The sequence below is a fragment of the Spizellomyces punctatus genome (genome assembly GCF_000182565.1).
Source record: "Spizellomyces punctatus DAOM BR117 chromosome Unknown supercont1.2, whole genome shotgun sequence".
Lineage (NCBI taxonomy): Eukaryota > Fungi > Chytridiomycota > Chytridiomycetes > Spizellomycetales > Spizellomycetaceae > Spizellomyces > Spizellomyces punctatus.
Window position 1 is genome coordinate 128,558 of NW_015971538.1, and position 20,299 is coordinate 148,856.

Genomic DNA, 20,299 nt, shown 5'->3' on the forward strand with positions numbered 1-20,299 from the left:
TGATGTCAGTCGAATGAGGTCACCGGGGACCATCCAAATAGGGCAAGTCATATCGCCTGTTTTGGCCTCTCGGCTGGTTGGATGGCCCTCAGTTAGTGTGGTTGCCACCGGCTTGATTGGCTGTCACCGGGTAATTTGGTTATCATTCGGTTAGTTCGGCCTTTTCGGCTGGATTGCTCCTTTGTGCCGTGTTGACTGATGTGGTGGGGGGGATGTCATTTGAGCCAATCTTTTAACATTGCTTGTCCAAGTGAGAGACGTTAGCGACGTTGTAGCAGCAGCTGAAAAGATGGAACACTTCACAAGCCGTGTACCGGCCACTTTTAACCAAGGTGCATCATCCATGTTGACCACAAGTAAAAGTCACACACAATGTCGTGTTTTCCACAATGTATTTTGTGTGTCTCGACATGGTTATCAGATGCGCATGTGTTGCACATAGTGTGATCAGCAAACCTTAAAACTTGAAAATCGATGAGGTCTCGTGACAAACCCCAATCTGTCTTTGAAAATCGCTCCGATCATCTCCTCAGAGACGAGAGGCCAGAGATAAGGACAAGTTGAACCCTCCCGCAAGGACCCGGAAGAACAATTCGAAAATGGCGCGACCTTTCTTCTTTGATTGCCCACACGCGACTTTTTTGTTAATCGCCAAGTTGGATGACTAAGCCCCGCGCCGACCCAGCACCACCAACCAGCCAAGGCAAGCCAAGGGAGACCTGATTTTTGGGTCAAACGCCCTTGTTTTCTGGTAGCTCCCTTCTACATGCAGGAACTTCCACGTTAGAACATTATTTTGTCCAAATGAATTCATATATGTCGCAGTTTCCCAAAAGGATATCCGCAAAACGGCCTTGTTTTGGGATGGGTAATTCCGAGGGGCTTTTTATGAATGGACGGCAAACTCCTTAAAGAGTCTCTAGGAGAGAAATTGAGGCGCCGGACTCGACTGCTCCCGAGACGCCGGTTCAAGGGGAGGGCGGGCGTTTTGGGAGACAGGAGTCAGGCGCCTCGTGCAATTGTACCTGTTTCTGGTTGGTTCAATTCATCTGAAACATTGCAATATATCCATACACGGATACAAGGGGGTCAGGATGAAACATTTCTGGTTGTGTTTCGCGATAAGCAATCCAAAGTTTACCGCCCCCGATACTGGATGGGGACACAAATATTACTAGGAGGAGGGTTATCGGCCATCCAAGACGGCCGTGTGGGAAAAAAAAGTTGCCATTTTAAAAAGAAGAGAAAAGGGAAAAACTCAACAACCCACCGTGTGTGACACGCCCCCAATTTGGAAGGTGTCTCTTTTTTTTTTTCTTATTTCCCACACTGGCAAAAAAATCAAAAAGACAAGGGATTCTGAGAAGCAGATATAAGGAGCAGCCGGGGTTCTCATCGCTTCCTCTCGTCCTCTTCACCCTACTCGTACGTTCATCCCGTCCCCCCCTCCTCCTCCCTCCTCCCACCTCCCATCATTCTGTACATTTCGCGAGCTTTTGTTATTTTTGCTTTCGTTACGCTCTCGCTGTAGATTTCCTCATCGTTTATACTGATAAACATGACTGAGACAGACAAAGGTTTGCTTCTTTTGACCGCATGTTGATGAAATGGCTCTTTGGTTTGACGCGTCTTCATTCGCTTACAGCAAAGAGCACTCAGCCGGAGGAGGCTCATGTTGAGGTTACGGATGACATTGACCCAGAGTTGGAGGCACTCCTTCAGACTCCCCCACTTGAAGGTCTGACGGATGCTCAAGCCGCTGCCCGTTTGCAGCAGTTTGGTCCGAATGGTACATACATCAGTCGCTGGTCATGTTGGATTGACGGGGCAACTCATCTCTCTCATTCGCAGAAATTCCTGAGAAAAAGACCAACCCAATTCTCAAGTTCCTTTCTTTCTTTGGCGGTGCCATCTCTTACTTGCTTGAGATCGCGGCTATCGTTTGTGCCGTTCTCGGAAACTGGATTGACTTTGGTATCTTGGTGTTTGTGTTGATTGCCAATGCCTTCATTGGTTACTACGAAGAGGCGAAGGCCGAAAGTGCCTTGGATGCGTTGAAGAACACTCTTGCCCTTCACTGCCGTGCATGGCGTAACAGCAAACTCGTTGAAGTCGAATCTCGTCTCTTGGTTCCTGGTGACATCATCGCTATCCGTCTCGGTGACATTATCCCCGCTGATTGTCGTCTCCTCGGAGTCGGCGTCACTGGTGAAGAGACTGAAGGTACTCTCCAAATTGACCAAGCTGCCCTTACTGGTGAATCCCTCCCCGTCAACAAAGGCAAGGGTGCCATCGCCTACTCTTCGTCCATTTGCAAACAAGGTCAAATGCTTGCTGTTGTCACCAAAACGGGTATCAACACGTACATTGGTCGCGCTGCGAACTTGATTAGCATCACCAACGACGAAGGTCACTTCCAGAAGATCATCAACCACATTGGTAACTTCCTCATTGTTATCTCCCTGCTCATGGTGGTTATCATCTTCATCGTCCAGAAGGTGGCCCGTGACATGGCCTTCAAGGAAGCCCTGAAGACAGTCTTGATTCTTACGATTGCTGCTATCCCCGTTGGTCTTCCCACCGTCATGTCCGTGACCATGGCCGTCGGTGCCGGACAACTGGCCAAGAAGAAGGTTATTGTCAAGCGTCTCACTGCCATTGAAGAGCTCGCATCCGTCTCTACTCTTTGCTCTGACAAGACTGGTACCCTCACCCTCAACGAGCTCACCTTTGACAAGCCTTACCTTTCCAAGAAAGGAAACACCTCTACTGACTTCGAAGGCACTGGCGAAAGTTACACTGATCAGGATCTCCTTACCTACGCTTACATGGCTTCCGAGCCTGGAGCCCAGGACGCCATTGAGCTTGCCGTTCGTGGTGCTGCTGAAGATCGTGTGACCATCCTCCAGAACCGTACCGAGCAACACAACATCCCCGGCTACAAAGTCAATGGTTTCATTCCATTCAACCCTACGTCCAAATACACTGAGGCCACTGTCACCAACCTTGAGACCGGAGAAAAGTTCCGTACTATCAAGGGTGCTCCTCCGGTCATCATTCGCATGGTTGGTGGACACGAACAGGCTAGCGAGGCTGTTACTGACTTTGCTCGTCGTGGTCTCCGTGCCTTGGGTGTTGCTCGTACAGTTGATCCCGAAATGACCAAGTTTGAAATGGTTGGTATGATTTCCCTATTGGATCCCCCTCGCCCGGACTCTGCCCACACGATCGCCGAATGCAACAAACTTGGTATTACGGTCAAGATGATTACTGGAGACCAATTGATTATCGCAAAAGAAGTCGCCCACCGTCTTGGCATGGATCGTGCGATCTTGGATGCTCACGCGTTGACTGACAGCCGTCTCGATGAAGAAGCTCTGACTGACCGTGTTATCAAGGCTGATGGTTTCGCTCACGTCATTCCTGAACACAAATACCGTGTGGTCGAACTCATGCAGAACCGTGGTCAGCTAGTCGGTATGACGGGTGATGGTGTGAATGATGCACCAGCCCTCAAAAAGGCCAACGTTGGTATCGCTGTTGAAGGATGTACTGATGCTGCCCGATCCGCTGCCGATATTGTTCTTTTGGCGTCCGGTCTTTCGACAATTGTTGACGGTGTCAAGACTTCCCGTGCCATCTTCCAACGTATGCGATCCTATGCTCTTTACCGTATTGCATCCACGATCCACTTTTTGCTGTTCTTCTTCATCTCGATTCTTGTGTTCGACTTCACATTGCCTGACCGTCTCGTTCTTTTGATCGCTGTACTCAACGATGCCGCAACTCTTGTGATCTCTGTTGACAACGCCAGAATTTCAAAGCGCCCTGACAAGTGGAGGCTTGGTCAACTGTTGTCTCTCTCGTTCATTCTTGGATTCCTCCTTATGATTATCTCTTTCGCGCACTTTTTGATTGCCAAATACCACTTCGACGTAGACGATGACACGCTCAAAACGATCATGTACTTGCAGATTTCTTCTTGCCCTCACTTTGTCATCTTCTCTACTCGTCTCCCTACGTGGTTCTGGAAGTCTATCCCATCACCCGTCTTTGCCTTCGCCATTATTGGTACCCAGATCATTGCCATGTTCATGTCGATCTACGGTGTGGAATTCTTCGAAGCTCACCCAATGTAAGTCTATTGTTACCTGTGGCATTTTTCTGTTTGTGCTGCAGATTCTGATGATTCTTCTTTATCTTCCAGTGGTTGGGGATGGGGAGTGTCTGTTATGTGCATCTCGTTGGTCATGTTCATGATCCTCGATATCGTCAAGGTCTTTGTGATCAAGAAGTGGTCGTTCGAGCTTACCGCACGGTTGTGGCCTTCACCCAAGCGTCGGGCAGAACTAGAGAAGCGCATTGCCAGAAAAGTCGAACTCACCCGCGTTATGGCCAACTGGGCAAAGGCACGAAAGGTTGTCCTTATGTCCCACGCCATCCTGGCCTTCAAGTCGAAAAAGACTCTCGCCGCTACCAAAGCAAATGGCGACTCGTCAACGACTATCAACGTTACTTACGCCATCGAAAACGCATAGACTCATTCACTGTTTTGGGAACATTAGCACTTTGGGATTTTTGGTGTGGGGTCCTGTAATCATATAGTAGTAGTACGTGTTCTCTTGCGTGCGGGCCATGTAATAAGAGAGAGATGGGTAGGCTGAGTGTGGACAAACGGTTCAGAGGGTGGTAGAGGTGGACTAGGCGCTTCATGTTTTTGTTTCATAGTGACGTAGATAGACGATCTGAACTCTTTGTTTTACGCTCAGCTTGCATCCTTGTATTTTGTCATCTCGTCTTTAATTATCTTATGCGCGCGTGTACATTTTACAAATTCTGTTTTTTTTTCTGGACTTATCGACGGCTGACGGAACCACTGATCATTCGATCATTCGCCGTTGGGTGTCCCTTGAACATGGGGTCTGCATCGCAGGGAATTCTTCCGACCGACAACAAGTACAGCATCTGGCGGTGGAGAACTGCCCCCCGTGATTGCACGTGAGATTGTTGAAGACAGAAGCCAGTACCGCCTATATGGCTCACGTGAGCTCACGGGGTCCAGTTCTCGACGCCCAAATGCTGTAGAGTGTCCACAAAAGATCGGATCCAATGTATGAATAAACCAGTTTCAAGGCATTGGTCAAAGTGATTCGCCATCCGTGGTTATGCTGGTTCGTGCGTGTTGTACTAGTAGTGCTTCAAGAGTGCGTTCAGAATGAGGCGGGGAAACGGATCTCCGATATTTAAGCGTTATAGTATACGATGCGTTATCGTATATGATTCACCCTTAACTGCTTAATTAAAAACTTGTAGCTTGGATCGTACCCGCCCAAAAAGTTGTAAGGGTACTGAGGTAATTGGCTTAAGGTTAACCAAGATGAGCAATGAGCAACAAGGCAGCAGTCTCGCCTGACCTTGGCAAGAAATGTCGAACGAATTGTGGTGAATGTAAAAAGAACAAACAAAACAAAGACAAGTGTGTATTCGGTAGCTCCTCTTTTTGTTATTCATTTTGTATGCGTAGCTGCCCAAATCCGTGTTGTTGGACTACGTGACGCACTATGTGCTTTTCAGCAGAGTACAGCTGGCCAGATGAGAATTGGCAGACAGGCAGGGTTATGGAATGTGCCATGTTTTGCTTGCGTTATCTCCTTTGCGAAATTTATTAAAGTTTGTTCATTAAGGCATATATAGAACCAATTGCCAAGCCCGACGGAGTTGAAATTCCGACCGTTGCTATCTGTCTTACAGCCAGCGGTGATCGGCTCGGTGATCGGCCGGGATTGCATACTCTCAAAAGGTTTGTGTGTTGGCAGTTGGCAGCCTTGTTGATGGCCAAAATATCGGTGGTGTTTTTTGTTGGCAACGTTTTTTTCAGTTCCTGGTAAATCACCATGTTTGTTCATGGATTTCTGTTAGATTCCAATTGAGCCATTCTCTGTTGTTGCTTGGCCAACAAGTTTCCAGCCTATGCTCCTCCCCTCTTTTTGAACAAGGACTGGGTGTTGTCAAGTCATGGGCGTGCTTTACCAGCGTACGATCAGAGAATGATTTGTCCTTTTTTCTTTTGCTTGTGGAGCATCAAAACTAACTGCCTCATGGGCGAAGGAGGACAAGATTTGGTGTTGATTGTGTGTTTTATAAGGAAAACAATAAGCACTTTGGCCTAGGTTCTGGTTATCCATGGAGAGGCGGCTTGAAACAGGCTGAGAGTCTCACTTCATCTCGTAGCACAGTTGGTTTTCATATGAGCTTTCCTTGCATTTCCTCCTTCAAACGTTATTCTTGTCATTGTTTTATACAGTTTTACTTGCTCATATTGTTTTTGCCATAGTTTCGTCATTGCATATGTATCCCTCTAGCATCCCAAATTCATATATCTCCTCTGAGCCGCTTGACCATATCTTTAAAATAAAAAGAAAGAAACGCCATTGGGCAAAAAGCCTCCCCAACTTTTCTAAGCCTCCCTTGGTGTTTCACGTACGACTTCGCGCCCAAGTTTGCCTTTTTTACATTTACATTTCATTAACCAATTTAGGGTGCTGTGACTCACCCATCGGCTGACTTTCTCCCACGCACAAAGTCCTTCTTTTTCCAACGTCCAAAACTTGTTCATATCTCGGCTTTTGTTTGCTTTGGTCTTGCCTCAAAACGTTAGTTTTGCAAACCAAAAGCCAGATTTTTTGCTCGCTCTGACCACCACGAGGCCAGATTGCAGGACGAAAAGACTGGTAGTCCGGGTTTCTGCTTGCTCTTTGCAGCAAACCGCAATTGTGTTTTTTTTTGCACTTGACGTTGAGCTGCCTGCCTGTTCAGGAATTTTGGCGCTTCCTCGGGGACCATGACAAAGAGAGTCGTACGGGCTTTGTATGATTATACCGGGGCGGAAGAGTCCAGCTTGACTTTTCGAAAGGGCAATGTCATTCAGGTGCTGACGCAACTAGAAAGCGGGTGGTGGGATGGACTATGCAACGGTGAAAGAGGATGGTTCCCGTCAAACTATGTGAGCGACATGGAAACTTTGACTGACGCACCACCCGCCGAGCAAATGAAGGTTTGATACCTTTTGCCTCGCTGTTTCTTTCCGTATGCCTAATGTGTCCTTGAGCATGGAACCTAGAGAACGGTTCGTACTTCTACCGCTGATATAGTGTGCTTGATGATTTTGTACTTACTGTTTTTATTTTCACAGTGAGGACGAAAAGATTGCCCGCCTTCTTCAAGAATCCGGGTTTCTTTGAAGACCACAATGCCACTATAAAGGCGATGTGGGTACTTTTCCGTCATGCAGCATGTAGATTGTGAGCAGTAGTGACGTTCGTGTGCATCCGAATGCCATGGACGCTGGGATTTATTTTTTGTAGTTTAGTCTATTTTTTTGTGTTGGCATTTTGGGACCATTTTTTTTTTTTTCAGTTGTTTTAGATTTAGTCTTGCATATTTCGTATTGATTTTGGCACTAGCACACATTGGAGAATAGGCACGGACTCTTTTTCTTTTTGTTGTTTCTCTGAGTAGATGTACATAGTACTGAGAACTAGTCTCCGTATAGAATGTTTTTGTTGATTTGCACGATCAGACTTTTGCGTTACTTGTTGCTTTTTCTACAGTTTCATTGAGCAAAATGTCATAGTCGGTAGGAGACTCAAATTTCGCTCCTCGGCATGTAGCATTTCTATTCTATTGGATAGATAGAGAAAGTATACTATAAGTAATAAATAGCCAATCATCCTTCAAAAACGCTTTCATCAATGACGACTCCAAACTTTTCTTCCATAGCTCTCCGCATTCCACCCTCAATCACATCCTCAAACCCGGCACCCTTAGCACCAAAGAAAATCCATCCAAGTTTCTGCACTGCTCTTGACACATGGAACAAGAGCGCTGTGACAAAGAGGGTGGCACGAAATGTATAGTAATTTAATCGAGATGTAATAAAGGTGGTGAGCGGAGAGGTAGATGTATTGGACCATGCGGACCAATCCGATCCGAGGCTCCTTGCGGCGCGGTTAGCCATGATATTGATACGATTGATAGGTGAGCCGAGGGATTTGTTGTTGGCTCTCACCAGACTACAATAAACAAAATAAATACGAAACGAAAAACCCAGATGATAGCTTCTAAAAAGCTTACTTCATATTCCTTCCCAAAAATATCAATTCCTTTGGCACCAACTCGGTATCCCTCAAAAACGTCTTGACACTCTCCTTCATTTTCAGCTGCTTCTCAAATAGATCGTCTATTCCCGATTTATGTGGATCCACGTGAACAATCTTGCCGGGTGCCCATGGTTTTTGTATCGTGGCAGACGCAAATAGCTGCAAGTCCTGGATGCCCCATTTTGTTGCAATTCGAGAGAGTGCACCCGTATCGCCTAGGAACAGGGACTTCCAAAATGTTGCATACTCGCGGGTAAAGGTGGGTGCACATTGGACATATAGGCCATGGTCGAGGAGGACGATTTGGGGATGTGGTGGGGATTTGGGGTGTGTACGGATGATAATGTTGCCCGGGTGTGGATCGCAGTGGACAAATCCCGTTCGGAATATTTGCTAAAAGAAATGGTTGCGTCAGCACTCATTTTCTCGTCCATGTAATATGCCAACACACATACGTCCGCAAAAACGTCCACAATGGCACTCATAACCTCTTTCCTGCTCCACCCTCGTCGATCCATTTCCTCAATATCCGTGAAGCGGACTCCATCGATCCACTCGGCTGTCATGATTCGCTTAGATGTGAGATCCCAGTGCACTTTGGGAACGTAAACCCGGCTGGATAATGAGCGAGGAGCCTCGGCAATGTAGTCTGCTGCTCGTTCTGCATTGTGCGCTTCGTTTACAAAGTCTGTTTCCTGCAGGATGTGGGACGCTATATAGGGGGCCGACCATGTCCTGAGCAAAGAATCTGTCAGCACAGAACCGACATTGAGATAGTAGACAGTGTAATCACCTACATCGGTAACTCAAAGACCTTTTCAAAAGCCCAGCACAATACTCCATAAGTCCATAAATCCCAACCCACCTGCCGTTCTATCTGCGGCTTCTGCACCTTCACCGCCACCACTCTTCCGTCTTTCAATGTCGCGCGATGGACCTGCGCAATCGATGCACTCGCGACCGCCGTTCTCGAGAATGTCTCAAATACATCACTAGGCTTCCTCCCATTAAAGTCTTGCATGAAAATCTTTTCAACGGCAGCATAAGGCACTGCAGGGGCGTCGTCGAACAGAACACGAAAGGTCTTGGCGTATTCAGGAGGAAGTACGGGCACCGCCGCAATTTGTTGCCCAAACTTTATGTAAAGTCCTCCATTCTCTTTACACACGTTTAGGATCCGTTTTGCAACCCTTTCATGTAATGCCGCTATTCGTTCTGCGTTGCCTGGTACAAAGTTCAATTTGTAGTCAGCGGTTATCACGACACCATTGTACAGCGTTCGAAGGTTGCGGGTGAACGTCGAGTCATAGGCGTATCGATCAAAGGACCAAGCAGCAGTGCCAAGGGTAAAGAGGTAGATGGATCGCCGCAAGAAAGGGCGGTGAGGGAGAAAGCGTGATGGCATTATTGTGAGATCAATTCCCCCAAAACAGAGCGACCAAAGCGAGCGGGAAGGTGTCTGTAGGAGGTGACTCACCGACCTCGAAAGTGAGTGACTCAGAGCAGTTCGACCCTCGGTGCAGCCATTTTCCCCAAAACCTAATGACTCCTTTTTGTCAAATTCGAATATTCTATAATCGAAATCGCCTTTCATTTGAAACCGCATGGCGCACAGGACCTGTGCCACTCTCTTCCCGCCAATGGAGAAAAGACCGCGTGCCGATGCTTTAAAGCGCTGTCTATAAGAAGAGGCCCCGAGCGCAAAAATCCCTCAACACACCTCTTCCTCCAAACCAACTTTTTACACGCCATGGCTGCACGCAACGCTCTCTGCTTGTCCTTGTTGATTCTCTTGCTCGCCGTCGTCAATGTCCATGCACACTTTAAGCTGGACTCTCCGGCTGCCCGTGGCACCGTGGAGGACAAGGAGATAATGGCCCCGTGTGGTGGATTCGACACTCTCCAAAACCCGAGAAACCCTCTACCGCTCACTGGCGCCAAGGTTTCTATTACCGCACTGCATCCCGATGCCACTGCAAACTTTTACTTGATCCTATCGTCCAATCCCACTGCGAATGATTTCTCCTCAAACTCGACTACGCGGAAGCAAATAGCTCCTACAGCTACTGGTATCAAAATTGGCTCCTACTCCGCGGACATTGATCTTTCAAAGATTCCAGAAGCAAAGGAAGGCGTTCAGGCTACTCTGCAAGTGACTTTTGATGGAGGAGATGGACTTTTGTTCCAGTGTTCGGATGTAGTTTTGGGAGCGGCCACTGCTCAAACGCAAGGCAGTAAGAGTGCCGCTGATCGTATGAGCACGGCACGGGGATGGATTTTCGCGTTAGTTGCATTCGCTGTTCTCTTGGTGTAAATATCTGTATCAAAACCCTGTGACATTTGAAAGTTGAAATAGTTTTTGTACAATAAGAATGAAGTCTGATATGCCTCATTACTTCTGCATACCAATCCCGTATTGAACAGCAAATACAGGTTTGAAAATGGAATTCACGTGACGGGCATCCCAACTGACGTCAGCCATCCCGCGATACAAGGTAGCAACTCCCAGATGTTGTCGGTGCAAGATGCATTGGTACAAGGGGTTAGGTGAATATCGACAAAAACAGCAGGCAGATGTATCCTTCGTTAGCGGATATCCCCATTCCCCACGGTGTCCCAGCAAAAGATGCCACATCTCCAGGTTACCTAACTGCGACAGATCTGGCGCGTTTTCATGTTCACTTCTGCCGAAAGCTCTTGTGGCTATCAAATGACAAGAGAAGACGAGCAAAAAATCGTAAAGAATTCACCGAAGTATCGTTGTGGGATCAAGCAAGGTTCAGAAAAGGCACTAGGGTACATGATAATGTGCACACGTCATAATGTTGCATGCGCCTGATTGAACCTAACTGCAGTGGGAAGATCAACTGCGAGTCGGCCTCGAGTTACTTCACGGTCCACCGCACATCATCAGCGCTGGCGAACTCATTGGTCTCATTACATTGGACACACGAAAGCACTTTTACGTTGTCGATGTGGCATTTGCCTCGCCGTCGTTCAGCAGGCAATTTGCTTCCAAACGTTCTATCAGAACTGTCTCGTTTGGCACCTTTAAACCGGACTTTCTAGAAATATGGAAGCATACGGATGAGGGTAACTTTACGCAGATCAGATGGCGTGTCATTGATGCTAAGGCGTCGCGGAAAGTGAAGATATCCCATCAAGTGCAGATCGGGTATTACTGGCTCGCCCTCAACGAGATATTTCAAGAATGGGTTGCAGAACATCCCAACAGGGATGTTCAACTCATTGGGGATGACACCGGCGTTGTATGGATCCCGTCGACAAACTCGCGGCATCCTACTTCTGGGCAGTTCTCGGTTTCTCTTCTACGTCCGCTTCTGGAAGATTTTCTTTTCCGTGACGTTCCGGCTATCCTGGGGCGGGAACTTAAAAATGTACCCTGGCAGTACAATTCGCTTTGCTCAGGCTGCGAGTTTATGGACAGGTGCAGGAAGGAGGTGGTAGACGAAGAGAAACTGTCGATGATACCGCAGTTGTCAATGAAGGATCATCGATTTTTGCTGCATGTATTAGGTTATATGAGGAATATGAACTCGGGTCACTGCGCGATAGAGCCAGAGATAGAAGAATTGCACCGATTGCTTCATCCTTCTAAACCGAACGAGTTAGCACCAATAGAGCGGCTAATGGAGAGTGTGCCAGGGACGTATGGTCGTGTGCAACGTCTATTACATTTAAATCTTGATGCAGTCAAGCAACGGAAAATTGGCTCTTGCGAGATAGAAGAGAGCCCCGTTCTACGATCGGCCATTAGGCATACCGTTGAAATCCTCGGGAAGCGGTGCTTGGTGTTCCCAAGGAGGGAGGATGTGGCTGTGTATTTGTCGGTGGGCATCGACCCGGAAACGGACAAACTGTTTGGTTTTTCGATCCGTGCTGTATCGCAATCCCCTGGTACTTTTGAGTTCAATCGTCAAGTGGTCGCTGATGCCAGGGAACCAGACATTACGCGAATGTTTGTGGAAACGCTTGCGAATGTGATTCGACAATTGATTGCCATAAAAGAAAGCAAAGAGGACGAAAACCTTTACGTTCAATTTTTCGTTTTTGATTCAAACGATCAGGAAACCATCACCGAGTTTCTCGTAGCCCAAGCCTGTGAAAGCAATGCCGATCCAGAATCCATTCGACTGTGCATTGGTGCGCTTTTGGATCATTCGTCAGTTTTGCTTACGACAGTCCAACCGGAACTCCTGGCGTCTGCGCTGCTCTTCAAGCCTTCTAAAGCGCTGCGTATTGCAGAAGTGAAAAAGTATCTTCGGGTTTTTGGCGGACCGGACGTGGATTTGTCTGGCAAGAAGGAAGTATTATACGCAAGATTGGTGGAATGTCTTTCGCGTACGCACAGCAGTTTCCCGCACGGCAGCATCGGGCTGCAGAGGATGCTACCAAGACTCGTCTCTATTCATGCTGCTGTTACGGAGATGGTCGCAATCCCCGAACCGGGCTTCTACGGTCTAGATGAATGTGTTCGATGGTTGGTTGATGGGCAAAGCACTTCAAAGGAGAATGTCCATGGAGATCAATGGCTAGTTGCAATCTACAAAGCCTGGAAGGCAGGTGATGTCCAAAGAACATCGCTATTACTGCAGTCGCATGGAGAAATGCTGCATAGAGTCTCGCGTGGTCTCCGAGATCGGATCCAGGACTATTGTACGCGTAAAGAAACAAATATGGAATGCATATTGCCCAATGTTGCAAGGGATTTTCATGTAGTGTACATCGATATGTGCAAAGACAAGCATTTGAGAAGGTTACTGTTCATGGCACAGTATGAAATGATCAGCACGTAAGTCCTATCATATGATGCCGATACACAAAGTGACGGTCTTTTAATTCATCATATAGTTTGAAGTCGCACCTTCTTTCCCGTCTCCACAACACGGAGCCTATTCTCCTTTCCTATCGGTCAAAGCAACCGGACTCTTCCTATGAATATATTTTCAACGTTCATAGCGGCCTAGCTTATCTTGATACTGACCCAGATTGGGTAGCGTACAAATGGATTCTCGTGCGGGAAGGCTCGGATGCAGACTTGATGTTTGATGATCTGGCGTATTTCGATACCAACGGTGAGCGCCTATGGATAAACGGGGAGGAACGGCGGGATATTGCCTTTGCGAATATTATGGATGTCGAAGTTGGCGAGCAAGGCGTGCAGGTTCGAATCAAATTGCGAGCGGCTGGGTGTACATTGAAGGGAGGTACTTTTCGACTGAAGAGGCGGTAGGTTCAAGCCAATTTCTGCGTTCCTATAAATCAAGAGTTTCCTGATCCAGGAAACCTTCAGGTTAGTAGACTTCAACACTAAAAAAATTGTGAAAACGCTGATCGACATTGATCAGACTGCTCAAACAAGGTGATACCCTGTCGACGAGTATCTCATCAGCGTTTTACTCAACAAGCCCTTTCCTTAGCACTCAAAGACCCCTTTTCCTTCGCATGCTAGATGATGTTAACATAGTGGGAGCTGAGCGTCCATCTAACGCAGAGGACGATTTACGAGCGGAAGCGCGTTTGCAGACATTTTATCGAGAAGTGTACACGCTCTCTGGAGCTACCGAAAAGCCGTTGTTGTTCATGGGATCGCAAAACAAGGCTTTTAAAACGATCCTGGGTCGTTCGATTACACTAGTTTGGTAAGTCGACAGCTCTCTGGGTTGATCGTTTTCAGAGAGCTCATGGTTGGTCCGTGTTGACTTTCACTGTGTGTGCAGGGGACCACCAGGACATGGTAAGCTCTACCGATCAGCCAAACGCCGCGACATTCATGACCCTTCATAATGTTCAACATAACCGTTTTCCAGGGAAGACCCACACACTCGCTCTCGCCGCTCTCCGTCTCATAGAGCTCTCTGGCCGTCGATCTCCTGGTACCCCGTTTCGAATTCTCATGACTTCCTACACAAAAGCTGCACTGGCGAATTTTACCTCTAAACTTCAGCGCCTTATCGATGAAGTCAAGTCAATTCCCAACATGGAACACGGCGACTGGCGGCAACAACTCAATGTTGGCTTGTGCGATGACAGGATGCCTTCTCCTGCTACATTGCCCCTACACTCGATCGTCGCGGGCACAGTCTGGAAGCTGTGGAAATGGATGGAAAGCAATCCAACTATTGGTGCAGCTTTTGATGTTTTGATCATTGACGAGGGTAGTCAGATGCCTGTCGCCGACGCTGCTTTGGCCATTTCCGTACTGTGTTCTGGGACAAGCAACGTATCCAAACGAGTCATCATCGCGGGAGATCATTTGCAACTTGCTCCCGTTTTGAAAGGAACTTATCCCAAAGAGACCGGGCCGGGTGATCCGCAGCTCTATGGATCTATTCTCGAGTGTTTAATGCGAGGGGATGATGGAGAGGCGGTAGTCTTGCGGGGTAGACGAGTTTCTCCAGATGTGTTTGGGCCTCTCACCACGATGTTGCGCGAAAACTTCCGAATGGTAAAGGAATTATGTACATTTACGAACACCATATACCGCGGAGGGCAATTTGAGCCTCAACGATCGTCCTTGGTACCTGCAAGATCGCTACCCCACACATTGCGTGGTCTTTTCCAATCCACCAATGCCCTTTTAACAGTCATTTTGAGGCCTCGATCACATACACCACTTGACATGTTGCCTTTTGAATTACATTTACAGACGGAAGCTAAAGTGGTCGGCTGGTTGGTCGAGGCGCTACTAGAGAATTTCGAAGGGAGAGTTTTCGTTATTACACCGCATCGGGCACAAAGGTCCGCTGTGAATGAGGTTTTGAGAAAGAGACAGGTGAATGGTGGTGATCGAATCAGAGTGGACACTGTGGAGAGAATGCAAGGCGACGAGGTACGGACCTCTCCACAGCAAAATGCCAGGGTATTCGGATCATGTATTCACTGATATTCTTTTGAAATTTGACAGGCAGAGATCGTCATTGCCTGCTACGGATTTACGACGCATTTCGCACAGTATGTGTAGATCCTACTCTATTCAACATTTGCATCCTCCTCACATTTGATATTTAACCAGATTCGAATCCGAGCTAGACTTTGTCTTCCACCGCAACCGTCTCAACGTTGCTCTATCGCGAGCCCGCAACATGTGTATCCTGATTGCATCGCAAGCCATCTTACACCCACCTGTTTCGGTCCTGGCTACTCACGAACGTTGCGAAGCTTTTGCGCATGTTAAAACATTTGTTGAGAGAAGTGCCGTTGTGCAGTGGGGCGTCGACATGGTGGGTGATGATCATGGTGCGCCGCTGAGGGACGTGACTGAGGAATTGGCGGACAGGATGGAAAATATGGGATTGGGATAAATAATGGATGATTATGCATCATCACTAAATTATATCAGCATTTGCGATTTTGAGTAACGATCCTGACCGGCCGTGCCATGTACGCAACAGTCATTCAAACATGGAGTCTTGATTACAATCTGAAGAGATGCGCTTGCCCAAATGCTATCAGCTTCAGGGTGATAGTCATTTCATATCGCAAAGCAAATTGAGAAGAAAACGATTTTATAGCCACATGATTTCAAGAAGCTAAAGCATTACGACTGGTTCCAGAGGCGACCGTCGCAATATTGCAACCAATTCATTATTATCATTTTTAAGAAGTGGGTCATTCTTGCGCAACGCACATGGGTTTACAAACCGCGTCCATCATGTATCGCTACCGCCAGAGATCATGAGTTTGTATAATAGCCGGGCAGCGTATTTGCTGGTATTCAATCACCTCTTGCCAGTATACCCATACTGGTAGAGGTGTGGCGGGTAACGCAGGAATTGCTTCACTCTTGTAATAGGTTATCAAGGCAAAATTCTGATCCAATCGGCTAAGCAAATTCAGTTCTGTGAAAAAGGAAACAAGGAGACCTCTGCACAAATCTCACACGGCCCATTGCCGTGCTGCTCAAAGGCATGCGTAACTTTCTCATGCATACGCAATAATCTGCCCCACAATTCTTCTTCCGCTGGCCAGTCTCCCTGTCCACAAGTCAAAAAACGTGCGGGATCGCCAAGCGCCTTCCATTGTGCAATGGTGGTATTCTTTACCATTTGAGCACCCTCCTCACCGGCTGACCCAGAGCCCCAAGGGTTATCCATCGAAAATGAATCTAGTCGCTCCCAATTCCTTACAGCGTCGATGGCATCTGCCATGAGGTATCGTAGGAACGTATATACATTGACAACGGGACCAAGGAGGTTTTCATTGAGTACGAAGTCGAGGAAAGGGCGATACAAAAGAGATTGGTGCAGAAACACAGCATTAATAGCGTTGTAGCTCCGTAAATGATCGCTCAAGACAGTGGGTGACATTGATATAAAGCCTGGAATATCAGAGACTACCGAGTTAAAGATCGATGATCTCTCTGACGGTTTGGATGTAGGGTACTTGATATAGTTGTATAGAGAGAATGTGCACCAAAAAGTGTGGGGACAGAATACTTGATGTTCAATGCCTTCGTCGGTTGGTTTCAGGTAGAGAATGTACTCGGCAAATAATGGGTCGGTGGATGCTTCACTGGCCCGGTACCCATGGACGAAGAAGTCGGACCGAGAAAACTTGAACGATAGTCTAACGTCACTTTTATGGTATCCATCTCTACCACCCAGGGACCTGACTGTTATTTGGTCTAATCCCTCCAACGTCCTTGCTCTGCAAACGATCTGTGGTTCCAATGGCCGGAATTTGCATATGACCCGCCCGTCTGCGTTCTCAGCCGCATCCACACAAGTCATCCTGACTAACTGGTCGCCAAAAGAGAGTTCTATGCTCCCTCTGTATGGCGTAGCCTGCTGCCATGTCCGGCAAACCGCTGATAACCGACGGGTTTCGCGGGGTGGGAGGAAGGAGAAGATTGAAGAGAGGATAATGTGGTTATGGAAAGCGATCTGGGCAGATCGCGCCGAGGCACCTACTAGCGGCTGATTCGGAAACTGTGGGCGCTTTGGAGAAGTAAAGTACGTTAGCAAACCTAGGATGAGAGACGCCATAGTGAAAACCCTTGTCTCGAGCATCCAGGATTCTGGTAAATTTTTGGGTAGCATCTGATGACGTAGGTACCGCGGCCGTGCTCCGCGCTTCCTCCTCCAAACGCATTGCATTCCTTGTTGACTTCGATGACTTGGTTACTAATGAAGGTAAGTCAACACTTGTCAGGAGGACCGCTGCATTGGTTTAGATAGCCGGCTCTTACAGTAGCGGTGTATGTTTCTCGTATGAGGACGACACTCGAAAGATGCTGGATTGCTTCGCGTTAGAGATCGTTCCATGTTCCTCGGCCCGCTGATATGTTCCTTAAAAAGCAAAGAGTTCTAATAATTGCTTTTAAGATGTGCTTGTAGAAGCAGTCCTAAGAGACAACGCCAACAGACGTGGTCGTGATTTTGGCAATACAGAACTGAGCCGAGTTAAACGAATCGCAAAATCGTTATATTTGCCGGGCGTCCCGGTCCAATACCTCGCACCATATAGCCTCGTCATCCAAGTTTGGCTTGCAATAATGCCATCAATACTCTCGCGCCTTAAAACACTTTTACCAGGGCCAAATAAGCCGCCTCCACCTCTTATACCAAAATACAAACGACCTCGTCCGAAAACCATACATCCGTCCGACTTTGGAGGACTCAATAAGCCTTTGACAGAAACTGAGGATATTGTTGTTCCAAGATTGCCAACCGAGCAGGTCAAACCAGTTCAAGAGTATCCCCAACTTCGATACAAGCCGAGCCAGTGGGCGCATGTTCGAGAGCGAGGACGACGAAAAATGGCTTTTGTTTTGGACAAGTTTACTAGTGAGAAAGGAGCTATGGTGCTGTTGGGAATCACAGCCGGTGGGGTTTGGGGATTGGGCATATATGAGGCCCTGTTGAATGTGAAGAGTGGAGTACCGGTTGGAGAGGTGTGGAGGTTCGTTGTACGGTAGGTGGGTGTTTTAGTTGATGAACTTCAGTTCAAATATCTGCCGCGTGCCACACTAAGCTGCTTCGCTGCAGCTTTGCAGGAGCGAACACACTTGGAGCACTGACGAATACCAGTGTAGCCCCCGAGACAATAGCAGCCTCTCTCAACCTGGATCCATCACTATTCAATTTCATTCCACACTCTCCTGAAGCGTTATACAAAACCCTCGACCCAAATCAAGCGGAGGCTCGCCTTCACGCTGTTTACGCCAGAGTAACAAGGGGTCTTGCAGCAGGATACATGGGAGTCGCGTCCTTACTGCGAGTTATCAATTGGACTTTCATGGCCAGCAATATTTATCGAGAACGGGTCTTGTCCGGGAGGGAGCCGCCCTTCTTGGGAGTGGAGGGCCGAGTTTTTCGGTTGTGTGGACGGGTGTCGGATACTTTGACGATGTCATTAGCGAGAGACGGTGAGGTATGTGGAAGCGGATGCGTAAGAATGACAAGTCCCAGTTGTTTTCTTTTGGCTCATGGCGACTATCATAGCATGTTTTACCAATCATTGAGGAACCATCCAATGTCCGGCATCTGCTCCAAGAATATACCCAGAACGGTTCTGTTCCCATAGCTTGGCATATACGAGAAAATCAATACGGTTCGCCACAAGCGTGGACGGGACTGGTCATTGATGAGCCAGCCTTGTTGAAGACAAAGTCAGGAGAGCGGTTGTTATATATTGAGGTTATTTAAAATGCAAATACGTGCAGTGGCGATTCTGGTTGAGCTGACGCTGCTGACCATAGGCGGATGGAACGAACAGCGAAGATGCCTTGCGTTTGGGAACAGAGAGCGCGGACCTATCTCTGGAGGACGCCAGTGCCGTGAGTGATATTTGCCGAGATCTCGTCGAACCTTTATGAACAAAACCCCTCACGCCAGGCATATCGTATGATTGAAGACATTGCGTACCGCACATCCGGATTGCCATCTTTTACAACGGTCCGTGTATTTCTCGGTGACATGCTTCAAAAGGGTCAGACAGGAGGTGGGATGGAGTACACACTTCGTCAACGTGTGAAATTTCGGCACGAGGTTAGTTTATTTTCGGATTTGCTTATACGTACCACGGCTGAATGGTAGGAAAGGTGGACATTCTGATAGATTCAAAACTTCCCATTCTGACGGAAATTATCAAGTGGGCTGATAAAATTGCCGCACCTGGATGGCAGCTACGTAAAGTGGTATTTGAGACGGACAGTCAAGAGTAGGTTCATATGTGGAATGTTGTTTGTGTCTGTCCTCACCGCTGATTAATGGTTGGATACAGATATTTCCATAACCTCACTGCTCTTCTCAAAATCTATGGATTTACAGTTCTGGACATTTCCCAAGTATCCCCTGAGGATGCTGGAAAGTTGCCGCGGCTAGTCTACTATCGTAGGACAGGCGTAGGTTGATCGTTTACAATCTTGCATGAGACTGCATTGGGCTAATAGTTCTCCTATAGAGCACCGTCAACGCTTTCCGAGCAATTCTGGATGCGGATCCGATTGATCCGGGACGTATCTGTGTAGTGATCGACACAAAGGAAGGACTCGATACGGTCCAACAATTGAAAAGTCGCGGCTACCTGAGTGGCGAAGAAACAACCATCGTTTGCTCTAGTGACATTTACGACACGCTTTTGCGACAAGTGAGAACATGGTGCAGAATGGGATACACGCCCAAGCAGATCCAAGCCGAGCTGGATGCTCAAAACGTCTATGTGGCACAAGTCGCAAAAGCCATTGCTCAGCAGGCTGAAGATGCAAAAAAGAATGGAGAGTTGAAAGAAGGAGAATTCCAGGAAGATCTGGCCAAGAAAGAAATGGAGGATCAAAGGGCCAAGCAAGATGCAAAGAGTACAGAGAAAGAAGGGGGCAACGAGTAATTAGTTTATCAGATCAGTGGTGACACTCAAGTGCAGGAACGCTTTACACTAGTAACGGACAATGTCAAGCTGTACCTTTTAGTCTTATCTTATGACGGACTTGTATACATTTGATTTGAACAATTACCCAAGTCAGTACATCGAAGGCTTCAACTGCCACCCAAGCCCGTCCCTGTTTTTTTCTCTTTTGGCTTGCCTGCCGTCTCAATTTGGCTCACATCTCATCGCCAAAAGGGCGGCGATCTTCTTCCACATGCCAATCTAGCAAGCAGCTGCTGACAAAGCACACC

General features: G+C 47.6%; 7 protein-coding genes across 7 annotated transcripts; 5 read left to right on the forward strand and 2 right to left on the reverse strand.

The window, feature by feature from the left end:
- The first annotated feature begins 1,405 nt into the window (after positions 1 to 1,405).
- SPPG_00907 (plasma-membrane proton-efflux P-type ATPase) lies at positions 1,406 to 4,834 on the forward strand. The gene is made up of 4 exons (XM_016749235.1): positions 1,406 to 1,577; positions 1,646 to 1,789; positions 1,852 to 4,135; positions 4,208 to 4,834. The coding sequence occupies exons 1-4, from the start codon at positions 1,559 to 1,561 to the stop codon at positions 4,536 to 4,538; spliced, it is 2,778 nt and encodes a 925-aa protein (XP_016611460.1). The 5' UTR covers positions 1,406 to 1,558; the 3' UTR covers positions 4,539 to 4,834.
- A 1,765-nt stretch (positions 4,835 to 6,599) lies between these two features.
- SPPG_08888 (uncharacterized protein) lies at positions 6,600 to 7,621 on the forward strand. The gene is made up of 2 exons (XM_016757036.1): positions 6,600 to 7,126; positions 7,193 to 7,621. Exon 1 carries the CDS (start codon positions 6,842 to 6,844, stop codon positions 7,058 to 7,060), a length of 219 nt encoding a protein of 72 aa, XP_016611461.1. The 5' UTR covers positions 6,600 to 6,841; the 3' UTR covers positions 7,061 to 7,126; positions 7,193 to 7,621.
- A 12-nt stretch (positions 7,622 to 7,633) lies between these two features.
- On the reverse strand, positions 7,634 to 9,592 carry SPPG_00908 (uncharacterized protein). Its single transcript, XM_016749236.1, has 4 exons — positions 8,957 to 9,592; positions 8,615 to 8,894; positions 8,134 to 8,552; positions 7,634 to 8,072 (listed from the first exon to the last, which is right to left on the reverse strand). The coding sequence occupies exons 1-4, from the start codon at positions 9,562 to 9,564 to the stop codon at positions 7,727 to 7,729; spliced, it is 1,653 nt and encodes a 550-aa protein (XP_016611462.1). The 5' UTR covers positions 9,565 to 9,592; the 3' UTR covers positions 7,634 to 7,726.
- Positions 9,593 to 9,872: 280 nt separating this feature from the next.
- SPPG_00909 (uncharacterized protein) lies at positions 9,873 to 10,561 on the forward strand. Its single transcript, XM_016749237.1, has one exon. The coding sequence runs from the start codon at positions 9,910 to 9,912 to the stop codon at positions 10,471 to 10,473; it is 564 nt and encodes a 187-aa protein (XP_016611463.1). The 5' UTR covers positions 9,873 to 9,909; the 3' UTR covers positions 10,474 to 10,561.
- Positions 10,562 to 10,670: 109 nt separating this feature from the next.
- SPPG_00910 (uncharacterized protein) lies at positions 10,671 to 15,588 on the forward strand. The gene is made up of 9 exons (XM_016749238.1): positions 10,671 to 10,955; positions 11,015 to 12,972; positions 13,032 to 13,409; positions 13,474 to 13,542; positions 13,601 to 13,822; positions 13,901 to 13,917; positions 13,991 to 15,012; positions 15,088 to 15,134; positions 15,196 to 15,588. The coding sequence occupies exons 1-9, from the start codon at positions 10,734 to 10,736 to the stop codon at positions 15,482 to 15,484; spliced, it is 4,224 nt and encodes a 1,407-aa protein (XP_016611464.1). The 5' UTR covers positions 10,671 to 10,733; the 3' UTR covers positions 15,485 to 15,588.
- Positions 15,589 to 15,920: 332 nt separating this feature from the next.
- SPPG_00911 (uncharacterized protein) lies at positions 15,921 to 17,283 on the reverse strand. The gene has a single exon (XM_016749239.1). The coding sequence runs from the start codon at positions 17,276 to 17,278 to the stop codon at positions 16,016 to 16,018; it is 1,263 nt and encodes a 420-aa protein (XP_016611465.1). The 5' UTR covers positions 17,279 to 17,283; the 3' UTR covers positions 15,921 to 16,015.
- Positions 17,161 to 20,173, forward strand: SPPG_00912 (uncharacterized protein). Its single transcript, XM_016749240.1, has 9 exons — positions 17,161 to 17,314; positions 17,507 to 18,095; positions 18,170 to 18,554; positions 18,626 to 18,820; positions 18,883 to 18,960; positions 19,019 to 19,171; positions 19,225 to 19,343; positions 19,407 to 19,527; positions 19,587 to 20,173. Exons 2-9 carry the CDS (start codon positions 17,677 to 17,679, stop codon positions 20,007 to 20,009), a joined length of 1,893 nt encoding a protein of 630 aa, XP_016611466.1. The 5' UTR covers positions 17,161 to 17,314; positions 17,507 to 17,676; the 3' UTR covers positions 20,010 to 20,173.
- Positions 20,174 to 20,299: the final 126 nt, after the last annotated feature.

Coding starts and splice junctions, on each gene's coding strand:
- SPPG_00911 (XM_016749239.1), bottom strand. CDS start 17,278: ATGCAATGCGTTTGGAGGAGGAAGCGCGGAGCACGGCCGCGGTACCTA.
- SPPG_00907 (XM_016749235.1), top strand. Junction 1,790..1,851: donor GCAGCAGTTTGGTCCGAATG/GTACATACATCA, acceptor TCTCATTCGCAG/AAATTCCTGAGAAAAAGACC. Junction 4,136..4,207: donor TTCTTCGAAGCTCACCCAAT/GTAAGTCTATTG, acceptor TTTATCTTCCAG/TGGTTGGGGATGGGGAGTGT.
- SPPG_00909 (XM_016749237.1), top strand. CDS start 9,910: ATGGCTGCACGCAACGCTCTCTGCTTGTCCTTGTTGATTCTCTTGCTC.
- SPPG_00910 (XM_016749238.1), top strand. CDS start 10,734: ATGTATCCTTCGTTAGCGGATATCCCCATTCCCCACGGTGTCCCAGCA. Junction 10,956..11,014: donor GGTTCAGAAAAGGCACTAGG/GTACATGATAAT, acceptor ACCTAACTGCAG/TGGGAAGATCAACTGCGAGT. Junction 15,135..15,195: donor TTTACGACGCATTTCGCACA/GTATGTGTAGAT, acceptor ATATTTAACCAG/ATTCGAATCCGAGCTAGACT.
- SPPG_00908 (XM_016749236.1), bottom strand. CDS start 9,564: ATGCCATCACGCTTTCTCCCTCACCGCCCTTTCTTGCGGCGATCCATC. Junction 8,895..8,956: donor AAGGTCTTTGAGTTACCGAT/GTAGGTGATTAC, acceptor TTCTTTGCTCAG/GACATGGTCGGCCCCCTATA. Junction 8,553..8,614: donor TTGTGGACGTTTTTGCGGAC/GTATGTGTGTTG, acceptor CATTTCTTTTAG/CAAATATTCCGAACGGGATT.
- SPPG_00912 (XM_016749240.1), top strand. CDS start 17,677: ATGCCATCAATACTCTCGCGCCTTAAAACACTTTTACCAGGGCCAAAT. Junction 18,096..18,169: donor GTGTGGAGGTTCGTTGTACG/GTAGGTGGGTGT, acceptor GCTTCGCTGCAG/CTTTGCAGGAGCGAACACAC. Junction 18,555..18,625: donor CATTAGCGAGAGACGGTGAG/GTATGTGGAAGC, acceptor CGACTATCATAG/CATGTTTTACCAATCATTGA.
- SPPG_08888 (XM_016757036.1), top strand. CDS start 6,842: ATGACAAAGAGAGTCGTACGGGCTTTGTATGATTATACCGGGGCGGAA.